This window comes from Seriola aureovittata, chromosome 5, assembly GCF_021018895.1.
Source record: "Seriola aureovittata isolate HTS-2021-v1 ecotype China chromosome 5, ASM2101889v1, whole genome shotgun sequence".
NCBI lineage: Eukaryota > Metazoa > Chordata > Actinopteri > Carangiformes > Carangidae > Seriola > Seriola aureovittata.
In genome coordinates, this window is record NC_079368.1 from 4,957,044 (window position 1) to 4,984,029 (window position 26,986).

Below are 26,986 nucleotides of genomic sequence, written 5' to 3' on the forward strand. Positions count from 1 at the left end.
TTCCTATTAAGATATTGAGCCTAAAAATATTTTAATCAGCCTTAAACACCCACCAAGTGTAATGTGGGTGTAAAGGTAGATTCAGTAGAAATCCAGACACCTAGACCAACACAGATGACATGATCCCCGTGTCCCCAGCTGCAGCTACGGCCCTGCCCATTCATTGGCCGAGTGGTAAATTCATATGCTCGTACTGATTCGTATCCTCAGAACTCTTCTGAGGTTGAACTCCAACTTGCCTCCATACATCTAACAATCAGAGTAGTCTAATTTAAACAGGAACTCAGCAGGATTATTCATGAGGTTTGTTTGAAGTTCAACAGTTTCATTTTGCACACATGGGACCTGATTTTCAAAAGGTAGATAAGGATAAATTAACGAGGATGCTGTGATTGATTTAAATATGCACATAGGTTTCTCAAGTTTCGGGACACAGTAGTCCTTTTCACCAAAAGAAAAAATGTTCAAAGAATATATTAGACTTTTTTCATTCAGATTAAACTAACTACATTCAGCCAAACCTTCACCTTCTTTCATGTTTACACCCAGCTGCTCCTATAGTCTCACATCAGGCTGTGCGATTACACTAAATATTAGTAATCCAATAGAATCACTGCGGCCGAAGCAGAAAACAATCCTCCAATATTTCTACAGTGAGATGAGGAATCAGTCAGACACTGAGTCTCAGACCAAACCTATTCTTGGCATTAATGATCATCAGTGCTGCGAGGTGCAGCCCTGGTTTCAGAGGGTCTTGCTCATGGCCCCGTCCCATCAATAAGGCCAGGATATATGGCGCCCTGCTGACAACAAACACTAACAGGTGTCAGCTCCACATTTAATGAACTTGTGCAGTACGGAAAATGTTTTGTATTGATTACCTGCTCAGCTACTCAAGCCGAAGCAGACAAATAGTCTTTCTTATCAACATTGAGGAAACAGTCAGTGAGAGTAATAGAGGCCAGCCCGGTGTTCAGAGGCTCGGGGTCAGGGACGGTAACTGCAGCCAGAGCTCTGGGGTCAGTGGTGCTACTGTCAGCCAGGAGGAATTTGACCAGGACAACACACACACACACAAACTATATGACCAGAGATGGTCTTTGAATGCTGCTGCTGCTGCACGCGAAAAGGTAAGACCAAACTGAAAAGGTGTCCAATCCAACAAAATAGATGGCAGTGGGTCTAGAAACATCAGTTCAATTGCACCATGGATTAAGCCTGGGAGAAAATCCATTAGCAGCGGCTGACTGTGCTCTGGAGCACAACCCAAACAAAGGAGTGTTTGCTTTGAATGTCTATCGACATCCTTCATACAAGCTCAGATTCATTTCAGGCGTGCGGTGGATACATTGCGCTCAAAGACCAGGACAAGGTAGAGTGTTTTCTGAAGCAATCTTTAAATGGAGCAATTCTTCTTGAGGGCTGTCAAGGCCCAGCTGCCAGTGAAGGCAAACACAGACCTCTCTCATCGACCTGCATTAGTGGCTGAGTCACTCTCACTCGCTGCCTTTACAATGGCATTCCTCAGCTCTGCGCTGGACATGAGTTTATGCAGGCAAAATAAGGGGGAGCAGCTTCAGCACTTGAAATGCTACAAAGAGCACCAGCGAGAAAGGCTGCAGGGATGGCCGCCGTGACTCGGGAGGGGAAGGGGGGGGTTGATAGAAGTTCGACAGATATATGTGGTAAAGTGCAAAGTAAAATCTGAAGTAGACTCTTACTTCTTTGTCATCTCCTGGTTGTATTTACACCGCAGGTCCAGCAGCTCCGTCTGTGCAGTGTTCAAAGCTGGGGAGAAGCAGACGGAGCGAGGTGAGATATTAACTTTAAAAAAAAAAAACACACACACACATGAACTTTGACCTTAAAGCTACATTGCTGGATTTATTTACCAATTTCTAGATACATTAATACCTTTCCTATATTTAAAATACAGGTCAGATTTAGTTGAAACATAACTACTGCAGGGACGTTTGTAACAGTCAATGGATGCACTGAAAACTGATATTAAAATGTTACATATGGTGAAACACAGATTCCATCAGTGAATATGTGTTAGATTTAACTTTATTGACGTAAACACAGCACCAGTGGGGCAGCAGTGTTTCAGCAGGGGGCACCAGACTGCAATTATACATGTATTGGTTTAATAGTTTGAAATTAAATGTATCAGATACACGACGTGACAGTGTTTTAACCACTTACAAGAATGTAGAACCTTGATCTTCTCCTCAGACTCTGATAGTCTGTCAGCCAAACCAACATCAGCGCTCTCCTCCTCCTCCCTGAGAGAAGACACTCAGTCAGCTCCCCTACTACATCATGGCACCACAATTAAAGCTACAATATGCAACTTTACGTCTTCAGACAGAAAACAGTTATGTTCAAACCTCCTCCCACCTAAAAATGACATGTGGCAGAAAAACAAAGGACAAACTGAAATTTTAAAAAGCAGCATGTGTTTCAGCCTTTTGGAGCCACATTTGATGTGTGTTGCACGGCTGAACAATTCATTCAAATATTATTGAAATCTCAATATGGCCAAGTGCAATATCCAAAATGCAGGAGATGCAACTTTTTTGATACAGGTCAAATGTGTCACAACACACCATAAATGAAATACTGTGGTGCCGCAGAGACACCTACAAATCATATTCTCCAGACGTCATTTTTGTTTGTTTGGTACATGCCCCAACAAAAAAAAAAAAAAAATCACATCATTTAAATAAAAAAATTTCTGTGAAAATGAAATGCAAAAATTATAATTCCAACTGAAATCTTGTCTCATATCGCAATATCTGCTAAAATAATTGCAATATTACTTATTTGCATGTCATTCAGCCCTGATGTTAAGTTTTATTAATTACTTTCCACTGTTGCTCCTGTGAAGTAATACAGGATCACAGACAGAAAACATCAACATCCAAAGAGTGACAGAAAACAACTATGTATTGGAAAAAGATTTAGGACATTAAAAGGGTTTTCCCTGATTATCTTAAATGTCACAGGTGTTTAAGGAGGATTGATGTTCAGTGGTTCTCACCCTCGGTCCTCAGCTCGGTCCTGGTAGTTCTGCTGTGGGGAGCCTGGGGCCCCGGGACCTGGTGTGCTGTTGGGGGTCATCAGGGAGGCCGGAGAGCTGGATTTTGGAGCCTCTCCTGTCGCCGCTGCCACTGAGACGGCCGGACCGTCCTCTGTGGGCTCTGTGTGACGGGAAAAGGCCAGCATGAGTTTAACCACTAGTGTTCTGATGATAAGCAGGAAAAATGACAAAAACTTATTTGAAATACTCGTCATGAGGAGACGATTTTCATTTAAATTAACCGCTCAGCACCACCAGACATCAGACAATCTGAGCACTGAATGAAAAAAAAAAAAAAGCATTTAAGCAGTGTTGCTCCTTCATGTGTATGAAATTGACCTGACCTGTCTTTTCAAGGCACTCCAAGTGTTTCTTCCAGTGCCCGCTGATCTCCCGTACCAGGGCCTCGCTGTCTGGGGCCGAACTCTGAAGCTGCTGCAGCCTTCCCTCCAGGGTGTGCGAGGCCTCCAGCACAGGAGCTGGATCTGTGGAGACAGACACAAACAAATCTCTGTAGAAAGAACTACTAAGATTCACATGATACCCATACACCCCTACTTTTCAAAAAAAGCAAAATAGCTGTTTTAGTGTGTGCGCTGCCTGTAAAGTACATTACAGAGTTTTTCTGCATCGCAGTTTCAACAGAGACAGACTATTCCACTGAGACTTGTTTCCAAAGAGTTACTCTTAGACTTTTCCCACTCAGGCGCCTTTGAAAATTTCACAGGCTGGACCAAATGACACAAGTGCTGTTCCGACCCTTCACATGTACAGAAATCAAATCTAATGAGTCTGCTCACATGCTGATGAATGAGAAAGAAGACAAAAAGATTGCCATGAATATGTGACAGAGTCTTAAGTCCCAAGTACACACCTAGGCAGAGTGTAGAAAAAGTCTGCTCCTGAAAAGGGAGTAAAAGAAAAAAAAAAAAAAAAAGCGGGATTCTTTAACACAACAGAGGAGCTGTTTTGCAATGCATGCGCGGCAGCACCGGGCCCATGGGGCCAACTAGGAGGCTGTTTCTCAGCTAACAAGTCTCCTCTGTATCATTTGATCATTTAAATTATTATGCCAGGAATTCTCAGGAGGCAGCTCGGCACTCCACATCACAGGGCTGTTTTTAATCTTCCCCTTCCCTTTCTTCCCCTCCCGAAAAGTTCAACAGCTCAGAGAGAGAGAGCTGCTCCTGTTGTGTACCTGCCTGCCGAACACCAAAGGAGGTGACTTCTAGTGCCAAAGCACAGAGAGGGAAGCTCAGGGGAGCTCCTTGACAAGGGGGGAGGCAAGATGTAGAGCCACGCGCACACACACACACACACACACACACACACACACACACACACACACACACACACACACACACACACACACACACACACACACACATACACACACACACACACCACAGCCCTTCAAAACTCTAAAAGAGGCGGAAAATCGCTGCTTTGCTGCACAAACTTTTCTCCCACAGCTTTCATCCACTCATCTTAGACTTCTGTGTGGAACCCAATTGGATCCCTTCTTCGGTATGGGCACTGACTGAAGTGACTTTTCATAAGAAGTTGGAGCCACAGACGTTTAAACTTTGCCAGATGTCACTGAGAGAATGCAAACTCTGAGCCGACAGACCACAAAAATAAATGCTCATCAGAGAACCAAAACTTCTGCAATGTGCAATTTGTTGAAATCCTGGCCTTACATTGCAACTCCCCATATCTGCATTTTCATCAGACAAACATTTTGGGCCATTTAATTGATTGAGCTATTTTTCCCAGGACCGTTTACAGTCAAGCATTGTCTGCATTCATTGTTACACCAACTGTGGAGATATTGCATCAGTCACAAGGGACATCACTATTAAGAGCACAGCTCTTCTAAGACAAACAGGATGACTTAAAGCACTGCTATTCCATCGACCCACTGTCACAGAAATCACTTTATCAGCCTGTTTCCCATATATCCTTTCAACTTTTAATGATCAAAGGACAGAGATTATAGTAAGGGATCTCTCACACATGGACAAGCCAGGATTATCAATCAGTGGCAGGGGAGTAAAGTAAAGTCAAATTTAAAGTGAAGGGATATAACTTAAGACTGTATACAAAATTATCCCCCATCAAAGTAGAGCAGCAGGGATGCTCTCCAAGGGCCCAGGATCTACAGTTACTGAAGGAGAGTCCAGAAAGCTGCTGATAACTTTGGAAAATGGAGCTGCTAATTGATGTAGCTAATACAGAGCACTCGGGCTTCTTTTTAGTGCAGCTCTGATGGTAAATCCACCGAATAAAACCTGGAATACAAGAGGAATTCAACTCCAACCCGACCGCTCGCATTCCTGCTAATCAAGAAATATAACAGCTGACGGGGCATTATGTACATCGGGTGAGTCACATCACTCTTGGTGCAAATAAACGTTTCAATTTTTAATTCATCCCTTATCTTAATTATGGATGATTGGATGTCTGCTCTGAGGTCATGATAACTGATTGGGCAACAGCAGCTCGTTTGCGTTAATAAATCACAAGACGTTTAATACATCATTTTCTCTGGTGAAGCACAGGTCCAGCTCCAGAGGAGGCGCAGACACAGAGGAGCAGAGCGGCACAGGGAGGTTCAATAACATCATGGTGAAAGTGTGAACATAATTCTGGTTTATCACAGCACACAGGTCATATTTTGGAGCTTCGACCATTTGTTATCAGTTTCAGTTACGCTGTACTTGTAAGAAACTCAAGCAGTGAGACAGTCAAACAGGAAGTAAAGAAGCCAACTGTTTTACAGGAAGTAAAAGTGAGAAGTTGCTTGCCTGAAATGTCTTTATTTATAATCCTTCATTTAACAGGATAAATATATAAAACAGGACCAGGAAGTGGGAAAACAGTGATGGATGTTAACAACTGACAGTTCAGGGACTCATTTTACTGTTTGTCAAGTCTGGCTCACCTGGGGATGAGTTTACAGCCGTGTGCTTGTCTGACTGTTTGTGTTTCATCTGACCTCTTTTTAACAATGTCACCAGGTTCCCACATCTCAGATACACTTTAAGACAATCATAAAAGACCATATACACAAACCAGAAAAAAACAAGGAAGAGGTGTAAACCATAGACGGACTTTGAAATTAGTTAGGACTACAAATATTGGATGGAGATGGAGGAGACTTGATTAGACATTACAAGAGAACAGAGTTTTGCTTTTTATAGAAAAACTGAAATTCAACTTTTACTTATTGATGGGTTAAGATAAAAGATTGTGTTTGACAAAGGTTTTTTTTTTTTTTTTTTTTAAAGTTGGTTGTAGAGTTTTATGTTTTATAAAGTTATGTGTTTTATTTTCTGTATATACTATCTATGGTGATCTATAAGTCACATGACTGATCAAGCATGTATGCATGTGTATAGGGAAACTGGATGAAGACAATGTAGATGCAGTGAAGCTCACACTGGTCTGTTCTTTGCTGTGTTTATTCTTACTTAGAAATTACCATTCATAGACGAAGCGGCCAAAACTCCGAAAATAAGACCCAACTTGCTAATAGCCAACTAAAGTTAGCATGACTTTTAATTGTTTCTACACTCTCAGCTGCATTGATATAGAGTTTCATCACTTTGGCTGAGGGATAATGAGGCTGCCACCCCGTAGCTGCCTCCTTGTGGTCACTGCGCTGCTGTTTCTGTGATATTGCACATCTCAAAAGCGGGAGGCAGTTACTGTATCTGGGCGAGCCCTCAGTCCAGGGGTGAGCAGGAGCCGAAGCCTGTCAGAAGCTGGATGATTCGGCGGACTGCGCGTGGCTCCGCGGAGGACTGTGCAGAGGTTCAGGATGTGTGTCTAGGTGGGTGGGGGTGGACCAGGGTGGTGTGCGCCAAGACAAGCAGGTGTGTCGGGGCGGTCCGTCTTGGCCCTGTCAGCGATACACCATCATTAGGCGGTGTGGGCGCAGCAGGGTGCACCATTATGTCTCCCTGGGCCCTGTGTAATTACGCTCTGACATAATTAACCCAGCAAGCCCATTAGCCAAGCATTGGCTGGCTGAAGAGAGAAAAAAAAGCTATAATTATTTGTTGTGCGCATGTTAATGAGGCCAGCTGTGTTCCCATCATACAACACGAACAAATTAATTTACAAGGCTGTGCTCCAAGGTTTTTTCATTTCATTCAAAACAGTCTTGTTTTTTTTCCTCTGAGTGGACTTCAAGGTCCATAAACACGCTGTGCCGCTGCTGCAACAAACAGTAACACTGCTGTAATATTGTTGTCAAGGACCAAAACTAGGTTGAAAGAACACCAAGTCTTTACTTTCACCTTCACAGACAATGTAAAGTGATATAAGATATGTAGTGTAGGATAAAATGCTGCCAGTTTTCCTTCACCTGTCAAGGATTCGTTTCCATTAGAAAAAACACAAACTGCTCAAAACAAATTCACGAACATGACTTTTCTGTTTGTGGCGCGTTTTAAACCGAAGAGCATTAGATATTCAGATAACAAACCCAAGTCACACTTTACCTTGATGTGGCAGATGGAGTGAGAAAATTCTAAAATAAAAAGATAGTTGGAATGAAGAAAAAAAATGATTGTGGGAAGCGGCGGCTTTTGTGTGTGAACAAAACACACTTCTTAACCTGTTCTTTTTCATTGCGGTTCCATGTCTTTGTTTGACAGACTGAAGGACAGAGAGGGAATGACATCAATACCAAGACATTTTAAAGCTCAAAACAAAGAGTGGAGACAGAGCTAGATAGCATTTAAAATTAAAACGAGATGGTGCAGTGAACAAAGAAGTGCCAATAACATCCAACCCGAACTTCACTCCAAATCTAACAAAAATAAAACCACCTAGATCCAATTCTTACTTATGACACATGTGAGACAAATCACTGTGAATTAACGTCATCAAATATCCCCCACGTCTATTGTCGCTACAGTCCCATGGTTATGTCTTATCTGCTCTCAGGCACACATACACAGACATTCCTACACACATTCACACACAAACACACACACACACACACACACACACACACACACACACACACACGCAGTTGCTGTCTTTTAAGAGCACACTCTCCCCTGGTCCCTCTGGGGTCTCCTACTCCACAGGGATCAGTTGGAGAGGCCCGGCTCTTTTATGAACATAATGCATTATTAAGCACCTCAAACATCTCCTGGGCCTTTGTTTATTACTGCTCTTATTAATCACTTGTGCATAATCTCGTCCCGCCCAGAGAGCTTTCATTTTCCATCAGATTTTATATGCACTTATTTTCAGAGAGACTGCCACACACACACACACAAACACACACACACACACACACAACACACACACACACACAGACAGGCAGCACTCCTCCTTTGCTCTCATCCTGACTGTAGGTACTCAGCTGCACAATTACAATAAAGCCAGCTCGTTGTGCCTTGCAGGCCTCTCTTGCTGGTGCTTGCTTATGTATATGTGGGGTTGAAGAAGGACAACTATTCTTTATGCATCTGAATGACTCTGAATTACTAAGGTCAGAGCGTTCTGTTCAGATAATCTCATAGCCGGGGGAAATATCTGATGTGAATATGTGAGGCACTTATAACACAAGAAGACATGCGACTTAATGTGACAAAAAGCTGCTTGTACTTGTGCTCTGCAGTACCGCCGGTCACCACTAGCAAGCACTGTTGCCATAATATTTCCACTGACGCACACATACATAGACACACACCTCAGACATGCCTTAGGCCTGGCGCGCACGCACACACACACACACACACACACACACACACACACACACACACACACACACACACACACACACACACACTTAGAGGGGTGTATTCAGATCAGAATCTTCACAAACTCTCAGTGAGCTCCCCACTCAGATAAAAGGAGCTGTGTTCTAAAGGAGAGAGGGAGCAGGGTGGATCCTGAGGGAGGAGTGTGTGTACTGAGAGGAGGCGAGGAAGAGCAAACACCTGGAGCGTCAGTCTCAGGGCTACGCCCCTGGCGACAGGGCCTCGCTGCTCTCACAGAGGTGGCAACAAACGCCGACGTTCAAACGCCACACACACACACACACACACACACACACTCTCTCGCACACTCCAGGAGAGAAGAGCAGGATGAGACAGCAAGGAGGAGAGGAAGATAAAGACGGAGGAGCTCAGGTGCATCTCTGGGAAACCGATGAATTCGGGCAGAAGCTGCCACTGTTTTTCAGCGTTCAGTGATCAGGACGTGTTTATCTGCACTGATCAAAACCATGCGGAGGTGATATAAACATTGTTAGGGAAACACTGTTAACAGGCCTCTTTCAAGCCCCAGACTGGGTAGGAGTTACAGTGCACAGCATGGGGAGATGTCACAGGCAGATCAAAATATAGAACGCTAATGAAACACTCCAGTGGATTGACATGTTGGCTTAGGGGCCTCATAAAAGGCAAAAGGAGAAAAAAAAAATACTTCAATCACTCGCATCAAGAAGTTATTTCTGTTCTGAGTTTATTGTTTCATTCTCGTTGCCATTGAACAGGCGCATTATCTTGCATTAGCAAAGCGAAACATTATCATACTGGAATCTTACAAATGTAATGGATATGTTATTTGTATTCAATAGTAGGCACAGCAAAGTGGATAACTGATATGTGACCAGATGTTAATGATAGCCAGATACAACAGGTCACATATTGAGCTGCTGCTGCGTGTGCCCCCCTCCCCCCCTTTTCCTAGTTTGCTTCTTGCATTCATTAACTCTGCCGTTGGCCTGCTCTGATTGGACCGACAGCCTTAGTGTCGGCACACAAATGAGCACACACACTCACACCACACACACACACACACACACACAGAGGGAGAGGCACTTTCAAATGAAATAATAGGAGGGAAAAACTTCCTGCAATGAATAGTAATAACTGCATTAAGATTAACGAGCACGGCGTGTAAAGAATAATTGCATCTGTCAAAAGATTAAAAATACATGAGCTGTAGCGTTTGTTGGGGGAACGGTGGGAAAGCTCACTGTTGTGTTTGAGGGGCAGAGAGAAATGAAGTGGGGCCACAGCCAAATGACTGTCCTCCGGTGTACCTGGAGTCATCCATTCTAGCAAGGGGTGGTCAGGAGAGGGGGGGTGGGAGAGGAGTTGTGACCTTGGACACCAGCAGCAAGATGTATAGTGACAAACAGGCACAGGATACTGTAGGCCCTCCTCACAGATGGCAGCTACTGCAAGGGCCCGACATACACATACTCTCGTTGCTCTGACTTCGGCTTGGCTGCAGGCGGATAAGTGGGGGGGGGGCGGGTATCTGGCAATGAAGGCACCTAATACCAGGATGAGTGTACCGTATATTTCTGGCTGAACCACAACAGCGGGGCCAGCCTTAGAAATGTCCATGACTGACTGACTGAGTGAATGATGAAGTTACACCATTGGTTGGCCGGCCGAACGCTGGAGTTTTGCCATTGGCCATTGCTCTTTCAAAATGAATTGGCACAAACAGTTTCTATGGGGTGGGTGTTTATCGACGGTGCCAACAGCGCCTTTGACCCACCTAGCAACAAATCTAGCAACTTTCTGGACAAACCAAAGCTATTTTCCATAGTATCCAGTATTGCCCCGTTAGCGTGAGGTCCGGCTTTCCCTCTGCAGATACACCTCTCTATGCGTCTCATCTAGGGTTGCCACCTTTTTAGGTGAACAAATAAGGGACACAGAATTCAAAATGCCAATATACATTCTTTCATGTGCTTATAACCCAAAAGTAAAAATTTAACTTAATGTTGATTTACTATTAGTATTAGAGAGGAAAGTCAGGGAGAGAGGATGAGGTCAGCCTCGAACCCGGGCCGCCGCAGTTAGGACTAAGCTGTAATGACATGCCTCTACCAGGTAAACAACCGTAGCACTGTACTGCAGTCTGACGCATTGTTTCACAGCACACAGACCATGTCAGTCTACTGCTCATTGATAAACTTCTCCAATCCACTTACAGGCTACAACTGCTTTGGTTTTACTTGACATTACATTATTCACAGCACTTTGAGGACATGACGTGTACGAAAATATGGAACAAATTGTGTCCCATATTGATTTAATGCAGGACGCAGCCTTTTATTTTCAAATAAGGGACGATCCTGTATTGGGTCCAGGGTGGCAACCCTAGTTTCATCCAACTGACTTGGATGTGAATGAGCTCTCTCCATGTGATCAGTTTACAAGTAAATATAATCAAAATCACAGCACAGTCTTTGTCTTTCACTTAAGTGTTTGGTGATTTTGTTGGACCATGTTGGGTTATAAAAATCAGGATTTTAGCAGCAGCTTATGGTTTGGATGTGACTGCTGGTTACCGCGTCGTCTTAATGGGCTGCGTTTCAGTCACTATTTTAATACTTGTTCTGTCGTCTTACTACAGAAAAAGAAAAACATGTAAATGAGAACAGCTTCAATGGGAATTCAGCTGTATTAAAATACTGTATATGTGAGCACAGAGAGGAGGAGATAAGCAAATACATAAAGGCCCGAAAGCAGCTGACACTAGGCAGAAAGCAAATATGATGCAATGGTGTAATGATTTCCATTGAAAGTAGCTGTTTACATTGGTTCCATAACGGTATGCAACTTCAACCTCAATTTCTCACATTGACCATACATGGTCCAGCCATATACCAGGTCGTGCCCTAATCTTTTTGTCTTTCCATATGGTCACTGTGTCAGATAAGATCATTATAGAGTTTTGCTGCAGTGACCTGGGTGAAAAAAAATGTCAGATTACTGAGTAAAAAACTGTAATTACAAGCACCTTTCAAGAGACAAATGGCACCATGTCACTTACTGATGATCCCAGCCAATCTTAAAAAAAACTTCTGTAATGATCTGGCGCTGTATAAATAAAACTGACTTTTCTTGACTAGCTTGCCATTTTTCACAACTTGCATGATGTAAACTGGTGATCTGGAAGGTGGTGCCAAGGACAACTTCACCTGACATCCATTCATCATTCACCATTGCTCTTTTGGTCGGTATTTTTACAGTTGTGCAAAGAACAGTGCTCTGTGCTTCTGTGAGTCAATGTCAGGAGAAATGTTTCTCAGCGAGAGAAGGCACAAAATATCTGACACACAAGTCTTTTTGTTGGGACATGCACTCAGCAAGCACTTAATAAGGAACGCCATACTAATAGTGGGCAGGGCCTCTCTTTGCCTTCAAACAGCCTCAACTCTTCATGGCATGGATTTGACAATCTGCTCCATGTTGACATGATTGCATCACATCAGCTCTGCAGATTTTTCATCATGCTGCCGATCTCCTGCTCTACCACATCCCAAAGGTATTCTACTGAACTCACTGTCATGTTCATGAAACCAGGTTGAGATGATTTTTGCTTTGTGTCATGGTGCAGAAAGTAGCCATTACAAGATGATAAACTGTGGCCATAAAGTGAAGCACACGGTCAGAAACAATACTCAGACAGGCTGTTGTATTCAAATGTTGATTGATTAGTACTAAGCGACCCAACGTGTACCAAGGAAACATTCTCCACACCATCACACCACCAGCAGCAGCCTGGACTGTTGACACAAGACAGGTTGGGTCCATGGGTTCGTGCTATTAACACCAAATTCTGACCCTACCATCTGCTGCCTCAGCACAAATCCAGAGCCTTCAGTCCAAGCTGCGTCTTCCAGTCTCCTACTGTCCAGCTGAAGCTTCTGATTTCTATTCCTGACAGGAGTGAAACCCAATGTGGTCTTCTGCTGCTGTTGTTGTAGCCCATGATGTGTTGATCATTCTGAGAAGCTTTTCTGCTCACCGCAGTTACACAGAGTGGTTATCTGAGTTACTGTAGACTTTTGTCTCAGCTCCAACCAGTCTGGTCATTCTCCTATGACTTTTCCCATCAACAAGTTGTTTCCGTCACAGAGAGACTGCTCACTGGATGTTTTAAGTTCTTCGCACCATTCTGAGTGCGTGGAAATCAGCAGTTTCAAAAATACTCAAACCAACTTCAGTGTTTGCCCAAAGGCCCATAGACCTACTGATAATCTATTCTGTAACAACACTAGGATTTTGCGGATTTAAATTAGTTTTTGTTCTTTGTTTTTGTATTGGATTAAATATAAAATTACCTAGAAATATGCACCATGTGATTAAAAAAATAACTGAAGTTATTTATGTCCTAAAATTTGATTTTGCCACCTGTTCCCTGTACAAGATATGGACCATAAAACAACCTTATTTGATATTTTACTTAGGTGGTGTAAATTTGCAGTTAACCGCATCACCAAAATATGAGTTACGTGTCGTGAACCTGGGACTTTTGTTGCACCTGAGAGTCTGGAGTCCTGGGGCAGTTGCCCTCTTCACCGACTGTCCGCTGATCCTCCACCAAAAAAGAAGGAATACACTTTCAACATGTTTTGTCCTCTTAGCTAGCTAGTTTATATTAGCCGATGCTAACCCTGTGTTCAGGAATCAGCTGGTTTTGTTCAGAGAGACCTTCTGGACTCTGGACTAAGATTGTTGTTGATGGTCAACTCAAAACAGGCAGCTGATGGATGACAGTGTCTTTGGTTTGGAGATGTCAGAAGGGACCTTTTAATCCTAAGTTATTAATAAAGTAATGCAATTTCTTTTTTTTTTTGTAATTAGTACATTATTAAACTAATGTAATTTATGATTTATAAGAATAATAAGTAATTGATTACATTTTTCAAGCTACTTGCCCAGCACTGTTTCATATCACAATAAGTCTCTGACCTTTGCTGAGAAAGAAAACAACCAGCTTCACTCTGTATGGGTCCCAGTGATACAGTGAAACAGGCTCCCTTTGTAAAGGTAAGGTCAAATGGAGGTAGGAGGCTGGCAGTGCTACATCACCTGATGTAACCTGACACAGGAAGGTCTACTACTGTTTACTCAATATAATGACCACTCATAGACTCACTGTGAATTTATATACACTCTATATAAAGAGACAGGGAGGGAAAGAAATATCAGGCATATTGAAAACAAAAGCTACTGCAGTTTTTTTTCTTTCACATAAGAGTTGATGTTGGGTGACAGTGGCTTCTCTTTATATTTTAAAGTCTTTGTTCTTTTACAAAACAACTCTTAGTTGACTCTATTCTCTACTTGAGGCGGCTTCGTGACAAAATATATCCCACAAGACGCTCCCGGGCTTGAATTAAGGCCTTGATATTAAAGGTATAGGTCAGAAAATCAAACTGAAAACATCTTCAAAGAACGGTATTTCTTATCAAGGAAATAACTCTATTCAAAGTGCGTGCGTGCGTGTGTGTGTGTGTGTGTGTGTGTGTGTGTGTGTGTGTGTGTGTGTGTGTGTGCGTTTGTGTGTGTGTGTGTGTGTGTTTGTGTGTGTGTGTGTGTGTGTGTTTGTGTGTGTGTGGTGGCGGCGCAATATCAAGCAGGGGACTTCAAGGAAAAATGGAGACCTTTAAAAGTCAGTTGCTGCTGTCGCTATTTCTCTGATGCAGACTTTTATCTTGTATTCATTGAATCTGTAAACAGCATTCTCTACTCCTGCCACAAGTGTTTCTCTGATCTAGACTGAGATTGGGCTGCGTTTTGCTGCCGTCTCCCGCAACAAAGAGCAATACAGTACATGTGCCCTGGCACCGAAATAACAACTGAATAAACACACAATATGTCTTTCCTCTGCTCTAACTTAACTGTCTTTGCCCTTCTCTCCCTTTTCCCCCATTGGCCTCATCAGGCCCGCGTTCCACACGAAGCCAGACTTCAGTTGGGATTTTAATTGGCCCTCCACAATCAACAGCAGAGCTCCTCAAGGATATGTTCGCTCCTCAGCCAGGCTACACTCAAGGACCAGAGCTGGGTTTTGAAGTGGCCTCACGCAGAGTTTTGGAAACCTCTCTGAGAGCACATACTTTGAAAAATAGATAAGAGCCACAGGGTATAGGGTTTTATTTATCTTATATCCATGTGCTGTTGCACCATATCCATCTATGGCAAAGAAAATTACTTTTTGGGTTGTGTGCATTGCTTCATGCATACATGACGTGGCTCTGTGTGTGTACTTAGAAGGGTGGTCCAGTGATACTGGTATAAGTATGATGGAGGATTGATCTCCAGGGAGTGATGTTGAAGGGAGAAAGATAATTCTAGAAGTAATGTGTGGAGATGCACATGTCTGGTCTTAGTGGGAGACTCACCTGGGGCCTCGATAAGCTGTTTGTAGATTCCAAGGAACGCAGACTCTGCCTCCTTACTGCGCTTGTTCAGAGCAACCACCTGCAGAGGAGGAGACGCCATTAAGGTAAACATGGACTGATATAATGCTGGCATTTATCATAACTTACAATGCACGGCATATTTTACATTTCAGGTGTTCAATTGATGCTTTTACACAAAGCAAAAAATGCTTAAAATCTTAAATAGCTAACACTGAATCAATAGAAACAAGAGCAAAAGGTCAAGCTCACAGCATCCTGCCAATAAATGAGACACCCCTGCATGCCTTGGCACTATATCTTGTATGTACAACAGAAAAATACAGTGCAGTGTGTAGATCAACCAATTCCGAGGCTGTGTTTTTCTACACAAGTACGCGACGACTGCAAAAACGAGGCGTAAACTGTGACGATATCCTTCCTGTTTAACTGCCAAGCTGCTGCATGTTGCGAAGTGACATTTGGCCTGTTAAATGTAGGTGCCGGCGTGCGTGGGGAGGCTCGCCAGTGACAGTGGCCTCCATCACCAGCAGCACTCGGCACCTGCTATCCTCAGCTCAGTGGGTGATGCAAACCAATTAACGATTCATTAGGAGGGACAAAGAAAGTGAATTAGCCACCACCTGGCCCCATGGAGAGGGCACCTGCACTAGTGGGTATGTGGGTTATCCTGCTCCCAGCTCCTGCTAAGACCTCGGGCCTGTTTGTAAGTCAGAGGACACGCCGTGGCTGCTTCTCGGCATCTTCTGCTTCTGCAACACTAAATCAGATCAGGCTCGTCCAAATGACCCCCCAGTCCAAGAGCAGACGGAATTCAAATTATTGTCATCTATTGTCTATGTCATTACTGTCACTGTTGATTACAGCCTCTGTCGGACCGGCTCGATGGACTCCACAACGGAGGGTCGAGTGCATGCTATGGCTGAGCCGAGCTCTTCCTCATCGGCATGACTGCACTTGAAAAACATTCATTTTGCAAAAGGCTGAAAAACACTTATGTGAATGGTGGTGGATGTGGAGGTGGTGTGTTGGGGCTGTTTAGTGGGGTTATAAATAAGGTGTGTGGAAAACAGCGAGGGACAGAGAGCCTTTGATTTACTGGAAATGGCTGGCGTCTTCCCCGGGGAGGCATAACGACAGCATCATGTTTAAAGAAATATCATAAAGATCAAGCAAATCCCCCCATCACTCCCACTTGGAGGAGCTCTGAGGAGTTCATGGAAAATGGAAAAGGCTGGAGCCCAATCAATACAGATGCAATAGTCTGCAGCTCTCAGCCAGCTCCCTGCTTCACTATGCTGTTGTTTCACTCAGCTATACCCCAATTTAACCCCCCACTCCCACTCCCACCAGTCTCCATCCACCCACCCACCCCCCCAGCCCTTCCAGGACATGACGTTAATATACCCATGTTGGTTCACAAACAGTGAAAATGTGTGAAGCACAGCGGCCACATAAACACAGTTCACAGCTCTATGTGTGGGTTATGAGTGCATCAACAGCTAGTGTTGGTTCAGCCAAGGTTTGTTTCATGCACACTGATGAGAGGCTCTTTTATGTGTGTTTCCTTTTTACTGTGAAGAGCAGCAATTTGGTGACCCGGGGCTCATTTTCAGCTAATAACAACCTCCACTCTCCGACGTGAAAATGAGCAAACCTCCAACAGCACTTTGTGTCACCAAGACAAACTATTACCAACCCGAGTTTACACCTGAACCAACGCAGCCGTTACAGCAGGGTGGCTGAACCCACCGCTAGTCATCAACTTTTCACTGGCAGTGTGGCTGGCCGGCCCGGCTTCCTCTGAAGCGCATACATCAAATGAGGTTCCCGACTGCATATGTTAAAAAGGCTGAGATCCTGTGAAGGCAACAGCTAGGGCTCCATTTCCCAGAGACACACAGGGTCTCCTGGCCCTCCATCATCCTTTAACGAGAGAACACGAAGATTACCTCCACAATCACACCATTAACCTGCCTACAGACGCTAGCAGAGACATCAATCACACGCCTGCCTGATGCCTTCTCATGTTGGCGGCTGCTATGCGTATAGATACCCCCCACAACACCACCACCACCACCACCACCACCACCACCACCATCCCACCCTTGCTATCGTCAAAGCACTCTGAGGTGTCGTGCATAATATGGGCTGATCAGGGAGTCATCTTCATCTCCATGCTAATCCACCTCCAGCCAAGCACATGGGATTTCAGAGGCAGAAGTCTCATACTAACAGATGCGAACAGACTGGGCTGTTGAACAGAGCGGTACGGCTTGAGGACGGACTACAACTGGCAAATCTCTCCTCCTCTTTTGGCTGCGAGATATGGCTCTGGCCCTGGCTTTGGCTCACAGCGCATTCTTTGTTTTCACCCGTTTTGTGATAAAGGATATGGCTACCGAGGGAATGGGCTTGGCCGCAGGTTGATTTTACAAGCAGGAGTAAAGCCTGGGGCAGAGTAGCAAGAGAGAGACAAAGGAAACCTGTTAGCGCTCCTCCATAACTCTTCACGCCGCAACAGAGTGGGCAGAGCACAGCCTCTGGGACAAGACTGCTGGGAAATACTTACTGATAAGCCTTTGAGAATACTTACAGTACACGCTAGTGAGTTTCTGTGTGTGCATCCGAGTGTGTGTGTGTGTGTGTGTGTGTGTGTGTGTGTGTGTGTGTGTGTGTGTGTGTGTGTGTGTGAGAGAGAGAGAACAAGCTAGTGTGTGTTGAAGAAAGAGAAATAAGTGAAGGAACAAATCCAGAATGGAATCGGGGAAGAAGAGTGAAGGGCTTCTGAGTGACATACAGCGAGAGACAGGGAGACAACAGAAAAGAGAGGTTCCCATAAAGAGCGCAATTAGCAATTATGCAGTCATCAATTACAATTATCACAACTGGTGATTATGCAATTATCACTCTAAATCATCGTTTTCCCCCTCTGCCTTACCAGTTTGCCACCCCCTGTGATTTGGTTGTTTGAGGATAGGTTGGGATGATGCAGGTGATTAGAGTGTGTGATGATGATGATGATGATGATGATGATGATGATGATGATGATGACGATGATGATGATGATGGGGGTGTTGGGCGGGTGTCAAGGCAAATCTTGCACTGTGTGTGTGAGCAAATACATGTGTGATTCTCAGAGCATGGCTGCATATGCATCTATGCCTGGGTTTACACAGCATGTGATTTCATTCTCTTTTTATAGCATGTGTAGGTCTGTATGCGTGTGTGTGTGTGTGTGTGTGTGTGTGTGTGTGTGTGTGTGTGTGTGTGTGTGTGTACACAGTGTTCATGAATATACTGCCTCCATCTCAAGGTGAATGTGGTTGGTGCTGCAGGTGGTTTGGGGACAGCAAATGTATGGTTCCACAGTCCCTGAGGCCTCTAAATTACCTGTCATCTTCCCCATGATGCAAAGGTCAGTGCACAATCATAGGGAGTCCATCCTACTGTGGTGCTCAGTGAGCGCCGGTCCAGCCCACAGGCTGACAGGATGTCACAACAACCCTGGTCCCGCTCCTTGCTTATTAGAACAAAACAGTGGGAAGCCCACTACCACCACCACACCGCTTGTCACAACACCTTCCAGAGGAATCTGCTGGATCCTGACAAACGTTCAGTCCTTGGTGTTAATATAAACGTAGAGAAAATAAGGGAAAATATGGACAACGCCCTCGACTTTTATGGCTGTTAAGATGCTCTGAAATCTAGAGCCCGGCAGTGTTATTTTCAGTTCAATTTGTATTGGTAAAACATTTTCAGGATGAAATAATAACAACAAAAATATATCCATCATTCATGCAGTTCTGTTGCAGACTTCGGCTGTCCTTCCATTTTTAATGTTGCCATTTTGAGCTATGTCCAATGTCCATTTCTGCCCAGTGATCTTTCTTCCAGAAAGAATATATGAGTGTGTGTGTGTGTGTGTGTGTGTGTGTGTGTGTGTGTGTGCGCGCATGTGTGTGTGTGTATGGACATATTACACACAATTATATTCAGCTACTATAAAACATAATTTCCTCATGTTGGAGAAGGGGGAAACAGGGAATGTTTAACATTTTTGCTTAATACAACAAATAATTCACTATTTAAAATGCTGTAAAATTAATTATCAGTCAATCGACTAATTTTCTCAGCAGTGATACAGACCCATACAGATGAATTATTTATACAACCATCAATAATATTTTGTTATGATAATGCAAAGATTAAGCTAAGCCAATAGTTTGGTAGTTTGAATTTTAACTTTCAGAAAGACCCTGCACTTCCTGTTTTTATTCAAAAACAATAAAATATTGTTTGAAATGAAATTATTTCTATTTTTTATTCTAATTTTTATTTTTATTCTTTTACTGATTCCATATCCATATGGTCCATGTTGTCTTCTAATGCCTGCTGAGGAGCCCTTAAATAAAGGCCATAATTTAAAACATAATTTGTTGTATTTTAACAGCTGACTGACCACAGGAACGCCGGCATCACTGATAGAGCACAACATGATTCAGCTGCTTCAACATGGTGTAAACAATCAAGGGAAGGAACCTGCATCACTACAGTTACCTGCTTTCAATTTCCTGCATGTGATCTTTCTTTTCACAAAAGCAAATACAAAGCCATAATATTCCCTTCAGAAGCAGGGAAAAGATCAGATTTGAGCCATGCCACACAGCACTTGTACAGCTGTCACTGCAGGCGTTTGTTTTGCGTTGAGTGCAGGTTCAAAGGAGAGGCGGGAGGAGAGAGATGAGTTGGTGTGGAGTGACTGATGAGTGTGTGGAGGAGAGGGGCAGAGGTAAACCCTACTGCAATACAGTCTGGATGCTTAGAGACCCGTGTACACCCACACACACAAACCCACCCACGTACGCACGCGCAGACACACACACACACACACACACACAAACTTGAACTTGGGTGGATGCAAACACACACGTCAAGTCGCAGTCACAAAGATGCACACTACACGCAGACTGTGTTTCGGGGCAGATTTAATCATGGTGACATCCATCTCAGAGCGCTGGTAGCAGCATGGCGGTGGCTGTGGCCGTCTCTGGATGCCCGGCGAGATGAGCAGTCAGAGCACTGACACACATCTCGTCGCCACGTCAATTCCAATCAGCGGTGCCTGTCAGTCAACACGCCGCGCTCACAACCGACTGACGCCACTGCCACTCCGCCGGTGCAGAGCTGCCGTCTCAGCCAAATAAATGGCCAGAGCTGACCACACCAATACTCCTTTGTACCGCTCATCCCCTCCTGATGCAAACACGGCGCAGTGACAAATTCAGAGCGAAAACACAGCTTAATTCATTGACTCTTTCTCCTCTTCTCTCAGGACAAGCTCACCTTTATTTCAAAGCTACACAGCAGAAAAAATTCTATAGAGGTTTTAAGACAGTTTTCAAGACCCTATTTATCCATAGAGAAGATAGGAGGGACTTTCATATTATTGCATTAGCAGTCAATAAATGAAATAGACCAGGAGTCTACAGTCTCACTGACGGCACTGAGAGGATATACTTAGGCCCAGCGGTGCCTCAAGCTAAATGCTAACATCAGCATAATAATATGCATTGTCACAATGCCAACATTCTATTATCTAGCAGGTATAATGTTGAGCATGTTCACAGTCTAAGTTCATCGTGTTTACATGCTAACAATCACTGATTAGCATAGATGAAAAATCAGAGGATCACCAGAGTCATTAAGATTCATCCTCTGGGGACCCTGAATGTTCGTAAAATGCTTGATCCATCTGATCTGCTTAGATATTTCAATCTGGATGTGGCGGACAGATCTTTGAACATTGCTTTGCCCAGAGCAATGACACCAGTGTGGCTAAAAAGGAGCATCAAGATATATGACGTAAGGTGTTGGAGAGGAGACACGACAATATGAGCAAGACTTCAGGTCAATGCCCCAGTGGAGGGTGCCGATAATGACCCGGGCTGAGAGGAGAGCAGATCTCTACAGATCAAGGTGGGGCTGACGTAATCCCGACGGACGTGGCACACGGAGCAGCATGGGAGACAGAACATGGCACGACATTAAACCAGATCAAAGGGCCTGCTGTCTCCACCGCACAGCAGGTGCCTTCTGGGTCCCCCCTCGCCATCAACAGGCGGCAGAACTGCCGTGTTACCCGCCCTCTCGACAAAACTCAAAAGCGCCAGCCTCGGCGCTAACACCTCAAAGTCACTGCAAAGTCAAAGTCAAGAGCCGGTGCGAGACAAACGGAGGGAAGAAAACAAATCTTTTGTGAATGTCTTTGTAGTTCAAAAGACAGGAGTTGTCATTTTCTTTGAGCTGGCGCTTTCAAATGTTTGATGCAGCGAACGACCTAAACCTTGAGGAAAGTGTGTCTGCTGAAAACGTATCTATCACGGCATGATGGGAGGGAGCGGGGGCGTGCTGAGGCTAAGATGAAGGCACCGGTTGATGTGCTGAAAGGGAGGGCTGTGAAAAGTAGTAATGAGTGTACCTGGACTAGATTTCAGTGCTGGGAGAACTGTTAAGAGGAGAGAAGAGAGGAGAAGTGTAGGTAAGGGCTAATTATAAAAATAAAGTGCCCCCATTATCCTGGCGCTGTACTGCCCTAGTGAACAAAGCTACAACAGATGGGGTGTCATGGGTAACTGTGCCAATGTGAGCCAAAGCCCTGGAGTGGATGGACCCTGGCAGGCCGCTGGTGGAGCCGCCCTGGCATGGGGGAGGCACAGCTGCATATCTCGCCCTCAGACACATGTTGACAGTGTTTCTCTAGCCCTGCCTACACTAGTCAAGGTGAGACAGCATGACACGAGGGGAGAGAGAAGGAGAGAGAGCGCCCCACTATGATGGATAGTGCTCTCCATCCACCTCTCCTCTCTCTCCCTCTTAGAAGGCTGGTGACTTTCCAGTGAGGCAATTATCATTGCGGAATGCATAATAGCCTAATTAATTACAGGTGTCAGCGCTGCCTTTGTTTCAGCATGGAGGAACATCATGCCAAAACTGCATCCGCTAAAAAGAACAGCGCTGATGAACGAGCCTTGAACATCGGCTAGAAGAGCACAGCTGATGGAGGAGCGAAACGCCGCGGAGACGACTTGAAGTCTGCCAAACAATCCTGCGTCTGTTGCTAACACAAGATGGATTGGAAACACATGGTGCAGAAATTAGGTCCATTATTTGCCTGATAAATCTGCTGTTGTCAGTCGTAGTGCTTGGAGGAAGATCTCAGGTAGGCCCTGCATAGAACGGCTCCGTGGGTAATTTGGTTGTGAGTAGAGAGAGACCAACGCGGCGGCGGCGTTGGTGGCAGCGCTATCAAACAATGGAAACAACCTCCTTACCCAGCATTGCTGACAAACACAGCATATCATTTGTCCTGTCAGATTTGCCGATTTCATTCATTGTAGTGAGAAAGCCGGGAAGCAGACGATTGCCAGGGAGGGAGAAAAAAAGACCTAACTGGACCTGTGAAGGAGAGAAGTGAATGATGGGGTGACTAGGGAGACGAGACAGCCCAGAGATTCCTGTTATTCTCCTCCTCAGCTAAACACAAGCATACATTGGTGCAGAACTTAACAGAACGTCACATTTAGTGTGTGTGTGTGTGTGTGTGTGTGTGTGTGTGTGTGTGTGTGTGTGTGTGTACTGTACAGCATGTGTGTCTTTCTATGGGGGGTCGTGGCAGTAGGCTGATAATCCCTCCACGCCCCCAGGCAGTGGGGGCTCATTGTAGAGTACATTGAGTCTAATAGGAGCGGGCGCTGCAGTTGTATGCAGCTCTCCCTGCTCCCACTGTGAGAAGAGTTTTACATAATTAATGACTGTTGATGTTTCCCAGGTAGTCGCCCGGCAAATTCACTCCAGACTCGGCTGCCACCGTCGTCGGTTCCACAGAGAATGAGCGACACCAGAACAGACAGCTTACATTACAGGCATAAATAAGGCAATTTTGTACAGTGTCTTCAGACATTACTGTGAGGGGGGTTCAGGGCCAATGATTCGACTTGCTTCAGAGAAATGCTCAGAAAGAGCTTTTCTATGTCATGGAGTCTTCAGAGAATTTGCGCTTGATGCAAGTAAAACTGCTTCCTTTAGTGTTTTTATAATTCTGTATGCTGTTAGAGACGCGCACATAGAAGCGCTGCGCCTTCTCAAGATAACAGCTGACGGCTCCAGACGGATGATCATCCGCATCTGCATGAATCAGTCTAATCTGAATGTCGATCTAAATACGTGGGAGCCCGGTGGTCTGGGTTTGTATGTTCCAGACCACTGGCACCGGTGACGCCTTGTGGCCCTGTACATATTGCTGCAAGGCAGTCCACATTTATACTGGAGCATGTTAAATTAAACATTTAAACACGACACCAAGGGAAGGCTATTTTTTACTGCTCTCGGCCCACTACTCATTATTAATTTGTAATAACCTTTAAGGCTTTTTGATGTCATACATATTTTACGGAGAGATATCACTCTCAGCCAGACTGGAGAGGGCCTGTCGATGACAGATCACCAGAGTGCCACAGAAATGTGCCTTCATCTGCTATAATTAGGACCAGGTGAGGGTTAAGAGTGATCTCTGGACTGTGTGCGTATGCATTCGTCTGTGCATGAACTCACACACTAATGCATCAGCGTGACAACACATCAACACCTAGAGATTAAAAAGTGGAGTTGCCAAAAAGAGAGGGGGAAGAATAGATTGGAGGGGTTGGAAGGATTTCTCCAAAATCATTTTGCACAAAAAAAAAAAAAAACTGTGCATAATGTCTTTCTGACAGCGACCTGACCATCATTTTAAAACCTTTTAGGTATTTATGAATGCCCAGCGTAAAGGAGTCCATTTCTGCTGCATAAATCAGCTGAGTGGCTGAACAGTGGAGGGAAGGGGAAGCATTAACACCCCCGCTCTTTGTCTCCTTCATATTCCTCTGTTAGAGGGCTGGCCGAGGCCCATCTTGCTCCCGCTCTGCTGGGAGGCCCTCCATGCCCGTTGGATGCCAGCCTAAAGCTCATGTACACTGATGCCAACACGCCACTAAAAGCTGTAAAACACATGAGCTCTGTTTGGTTAATGTACACTGATTGACCTCTGCTGCCAACCATTTGATGTCATGATTGTAATGACCAGCTTTCTTGCCTGATCACTCATATACAATGTGACAGGCGCGAGGTGGCATTTCAATCTGAGTGAATGAGGGCTAATCAGAAGAGACGCCTACAGCCGCAAGAGCTGATGTCCTAGTAAATATAAAATGATAGCATTCAAAATGTATTGGTAAATATTTATTAAAGGGCCAGTTCACCAAAATAGGAAAAAAAAAATTTTTCTCATGTTGGTTTTTCACCATTTTCTCTTGATGGTATGTAGAAATGCAGAGAAGTTTGTTTTTTGTTTTTGTTTTTTAATCATGATTTCTGCTTCCCTCCCAATAAAATGGAAGGTGAATGGAATTTCAGTTGTGGTGCAGTATTGAACACTTATAATTATATTTTAACATCCTGTGGCTGTGCTGTGGCTCCCAGCCTGTTCTGCTTGTGAAGCCCTAATAAAACCCTTAATCAATTTATTAGAATCTGTTAGAAACTGACTTTCCTTTCTTAGACTTGAATATGTGTTAGAGGGGTGGAAATACACAGCTTCAAAAGAAAGAGGCAAATATTAGAGAAAGAGATTTCATTTTTTCTCATCTCCTACTCCAGTAAGCATCTCTTGACCCCTTAGATTCATCTTGCAACCCCTTGCAGGGGTCTGAACCTTCAGGTTGGAAACCACTGAGCTACAGGACACACTGTCAACAGTTTTCATAGTGGCTTTTTCCAGTGGACAGTCTGTGGATTATCCTGAATAACAGGGACAGTGTTTTCTAGAAACACATGCTGCTTCTGATTTTTTTTTTTTAATTCTTATTTTTCACTGACCCACTGCACTGGGCTGGAGGCAGAAATATCAGAGACATACATCTGAAAATCTTCATGGTTAAACACCTCCACTCTCATTTGGGTGAACTAACCCTTTAAAGAATTGCGCCACAATAACCGTTCTTTTTGTTACATCATTGTAAAGCAGACGTTCAGGAGCGCTAAATCAATCTTAAGCAGCTTCAGAAACAACTCTTCAGCAAGCTTTATATATAGGACCTGACTTTAGTGGTTATCTATTGGATGCTGAGCGTTACATAACCCTCCATATGCTCAGAGTGTAGGACAATTCCGTACGGGTTATAAATAAAGAAACCTGACGCACGGCTGCAGCCACTGTGATTTGGGCAAGTTCTCACATGGGATGTCATAGTTCTGCAGTGCTAGCCCCACTGCTATTTCAGGCTCTGCCTCATTAGAACATCCGCCGTGAGTGAACAAAAAAAAAAAAAAACAGACTGTACAAAAGACATTTCATTAGGGAAGAGAGAGCATGAAGCCACGGTGCGTTCAGGGCTAAAGCGTTTGCTACATTAAGAGTAGATGCATTGTGAAGGCGCACATGCTCGTACACAAACAGTGAGGTGTGATAGCCAGGTACGCTACAGTGCTGAGATCTGTGTCACATGGTCCCACTAGGAGGAAGTCTGCAGGCCCTCGATGACAGGGGCACAAACACGCAACCTGCCACAATGGCTGCAATTACCCCACATCCACTGCCTGCAACAGGGGAGAGAGTGTGTGTGTGTGTGTGTGTGTGTGTGTGTGTGTGTGTGTGTGTGTGTGTGTGAGAAAGAGGGAAAGTGAGGGATGAGACATGAGATTAAGCATGTAAGTGTGAGTTCTTGCATGAGGGAGGAGAGGGAGAGAAAAAAAAACACACATTATTGCGTGACTGCCTGTACCTGCCTCTCTGATTGTGTGTGTGTGTGTGTGTATGTCAGGTCAGGCGTGGTTGTGTGTGCCTGTAGAGGCCCTCTCACACCACAGCGTCTGGCTAATTTAGTTAGGGAATAGCTGGCTGTCCTTCAGGTGAATGGACAGAGATTGGTCTCAATATGAGATGTAATAAAACAAGCCCATCACTGGATCTCACCGCACCTTCGGCTGTCCTTCACATGTCTCGCCAGAAAACACACACACACACACACACACACACACACACACACACACACAGAGGAAGCCTTCAAGATTTTCTATTTTGAAGAAAACCTTCTGCTTCACGATTTTGTTTTACACCGTGCTTATTTATTTATACTGTATATATCACCATTTACAATATCTAGAATAATAAGAGTTAACTGCACAAGTGTGTGAATTTAACATAAACCCCACACTGATACAATATTAACATCTTGATAAAATCTAAAGCACAATGTACGTCTCAGCTGTCCCAAAGTCCCCAATCCTTTTCTAACTTGTCAGCGACTGTTATCTACATCTGCTTCTTTGTAATGGATTTACATTACTTCATATAATCAGTGCACTTGATGATCTTAATATCTGTCTGTAAAAGGAAGTTTAAAAACCTGCTGATTATCTTATGATTAATTATAATAATCTTGCTACAGTAACCACCATTAGTAGAAGTCCTGTGATACTTTACTAATACAACAGTTTTAAAATACTCCATTACAAGTCAAACGAGTATTAGCAGCTAAATCTACTTAAAGCATCAATATCAATTTAAGTACTAGTTATGCAGAAATGAATGTGACTGTGAGTGATGCATTATTGTATATGACACTGTTAAGTTGTTAAGTTGTTACTGCTGACGCATGAATGTG

General features: G+C 44.2%; 1 protein-coding gene across 3 annotated transcripts in view; it reads right to left on the reverse strand.

Moving 5' to 3' along the window:
• Nucleotides 1-26,986, reverse strand: part of cux2b (cut-like homeobox 2b) — an 87,682-nt gene that overhangs the window by 15,779 nt on the left and 44,917 nt on the right. For all 3 annotated transcript variants that reach the window (XM_056376174.1, XM_056376175.1, XM_056376176.1), the window contains exons 4-8: nt 15,267-15,345; nt 3,427-3,567; nt 3,044-3,203; nt 2,206-2,285; nt 1,722-1,788 (exon numbers count right to left, since the gene is read on the reverse strand). In XM_056376174.1, coding sequence (XP_056232149.1) covers nt 1,722-1,788; nt 2,206-2,285; nt 3,044-3,203; nt 3,427-3,567; nt 15,267-15,345 — 527 coding nt within the window. The remainder of the gene's footprint in view (nt 1-1,721; nt 1,789-2,205; nt 2,286-3,043; nt 3,204-3,426; nt 3,568-15,266; nt 15,346-26,986) is intronic.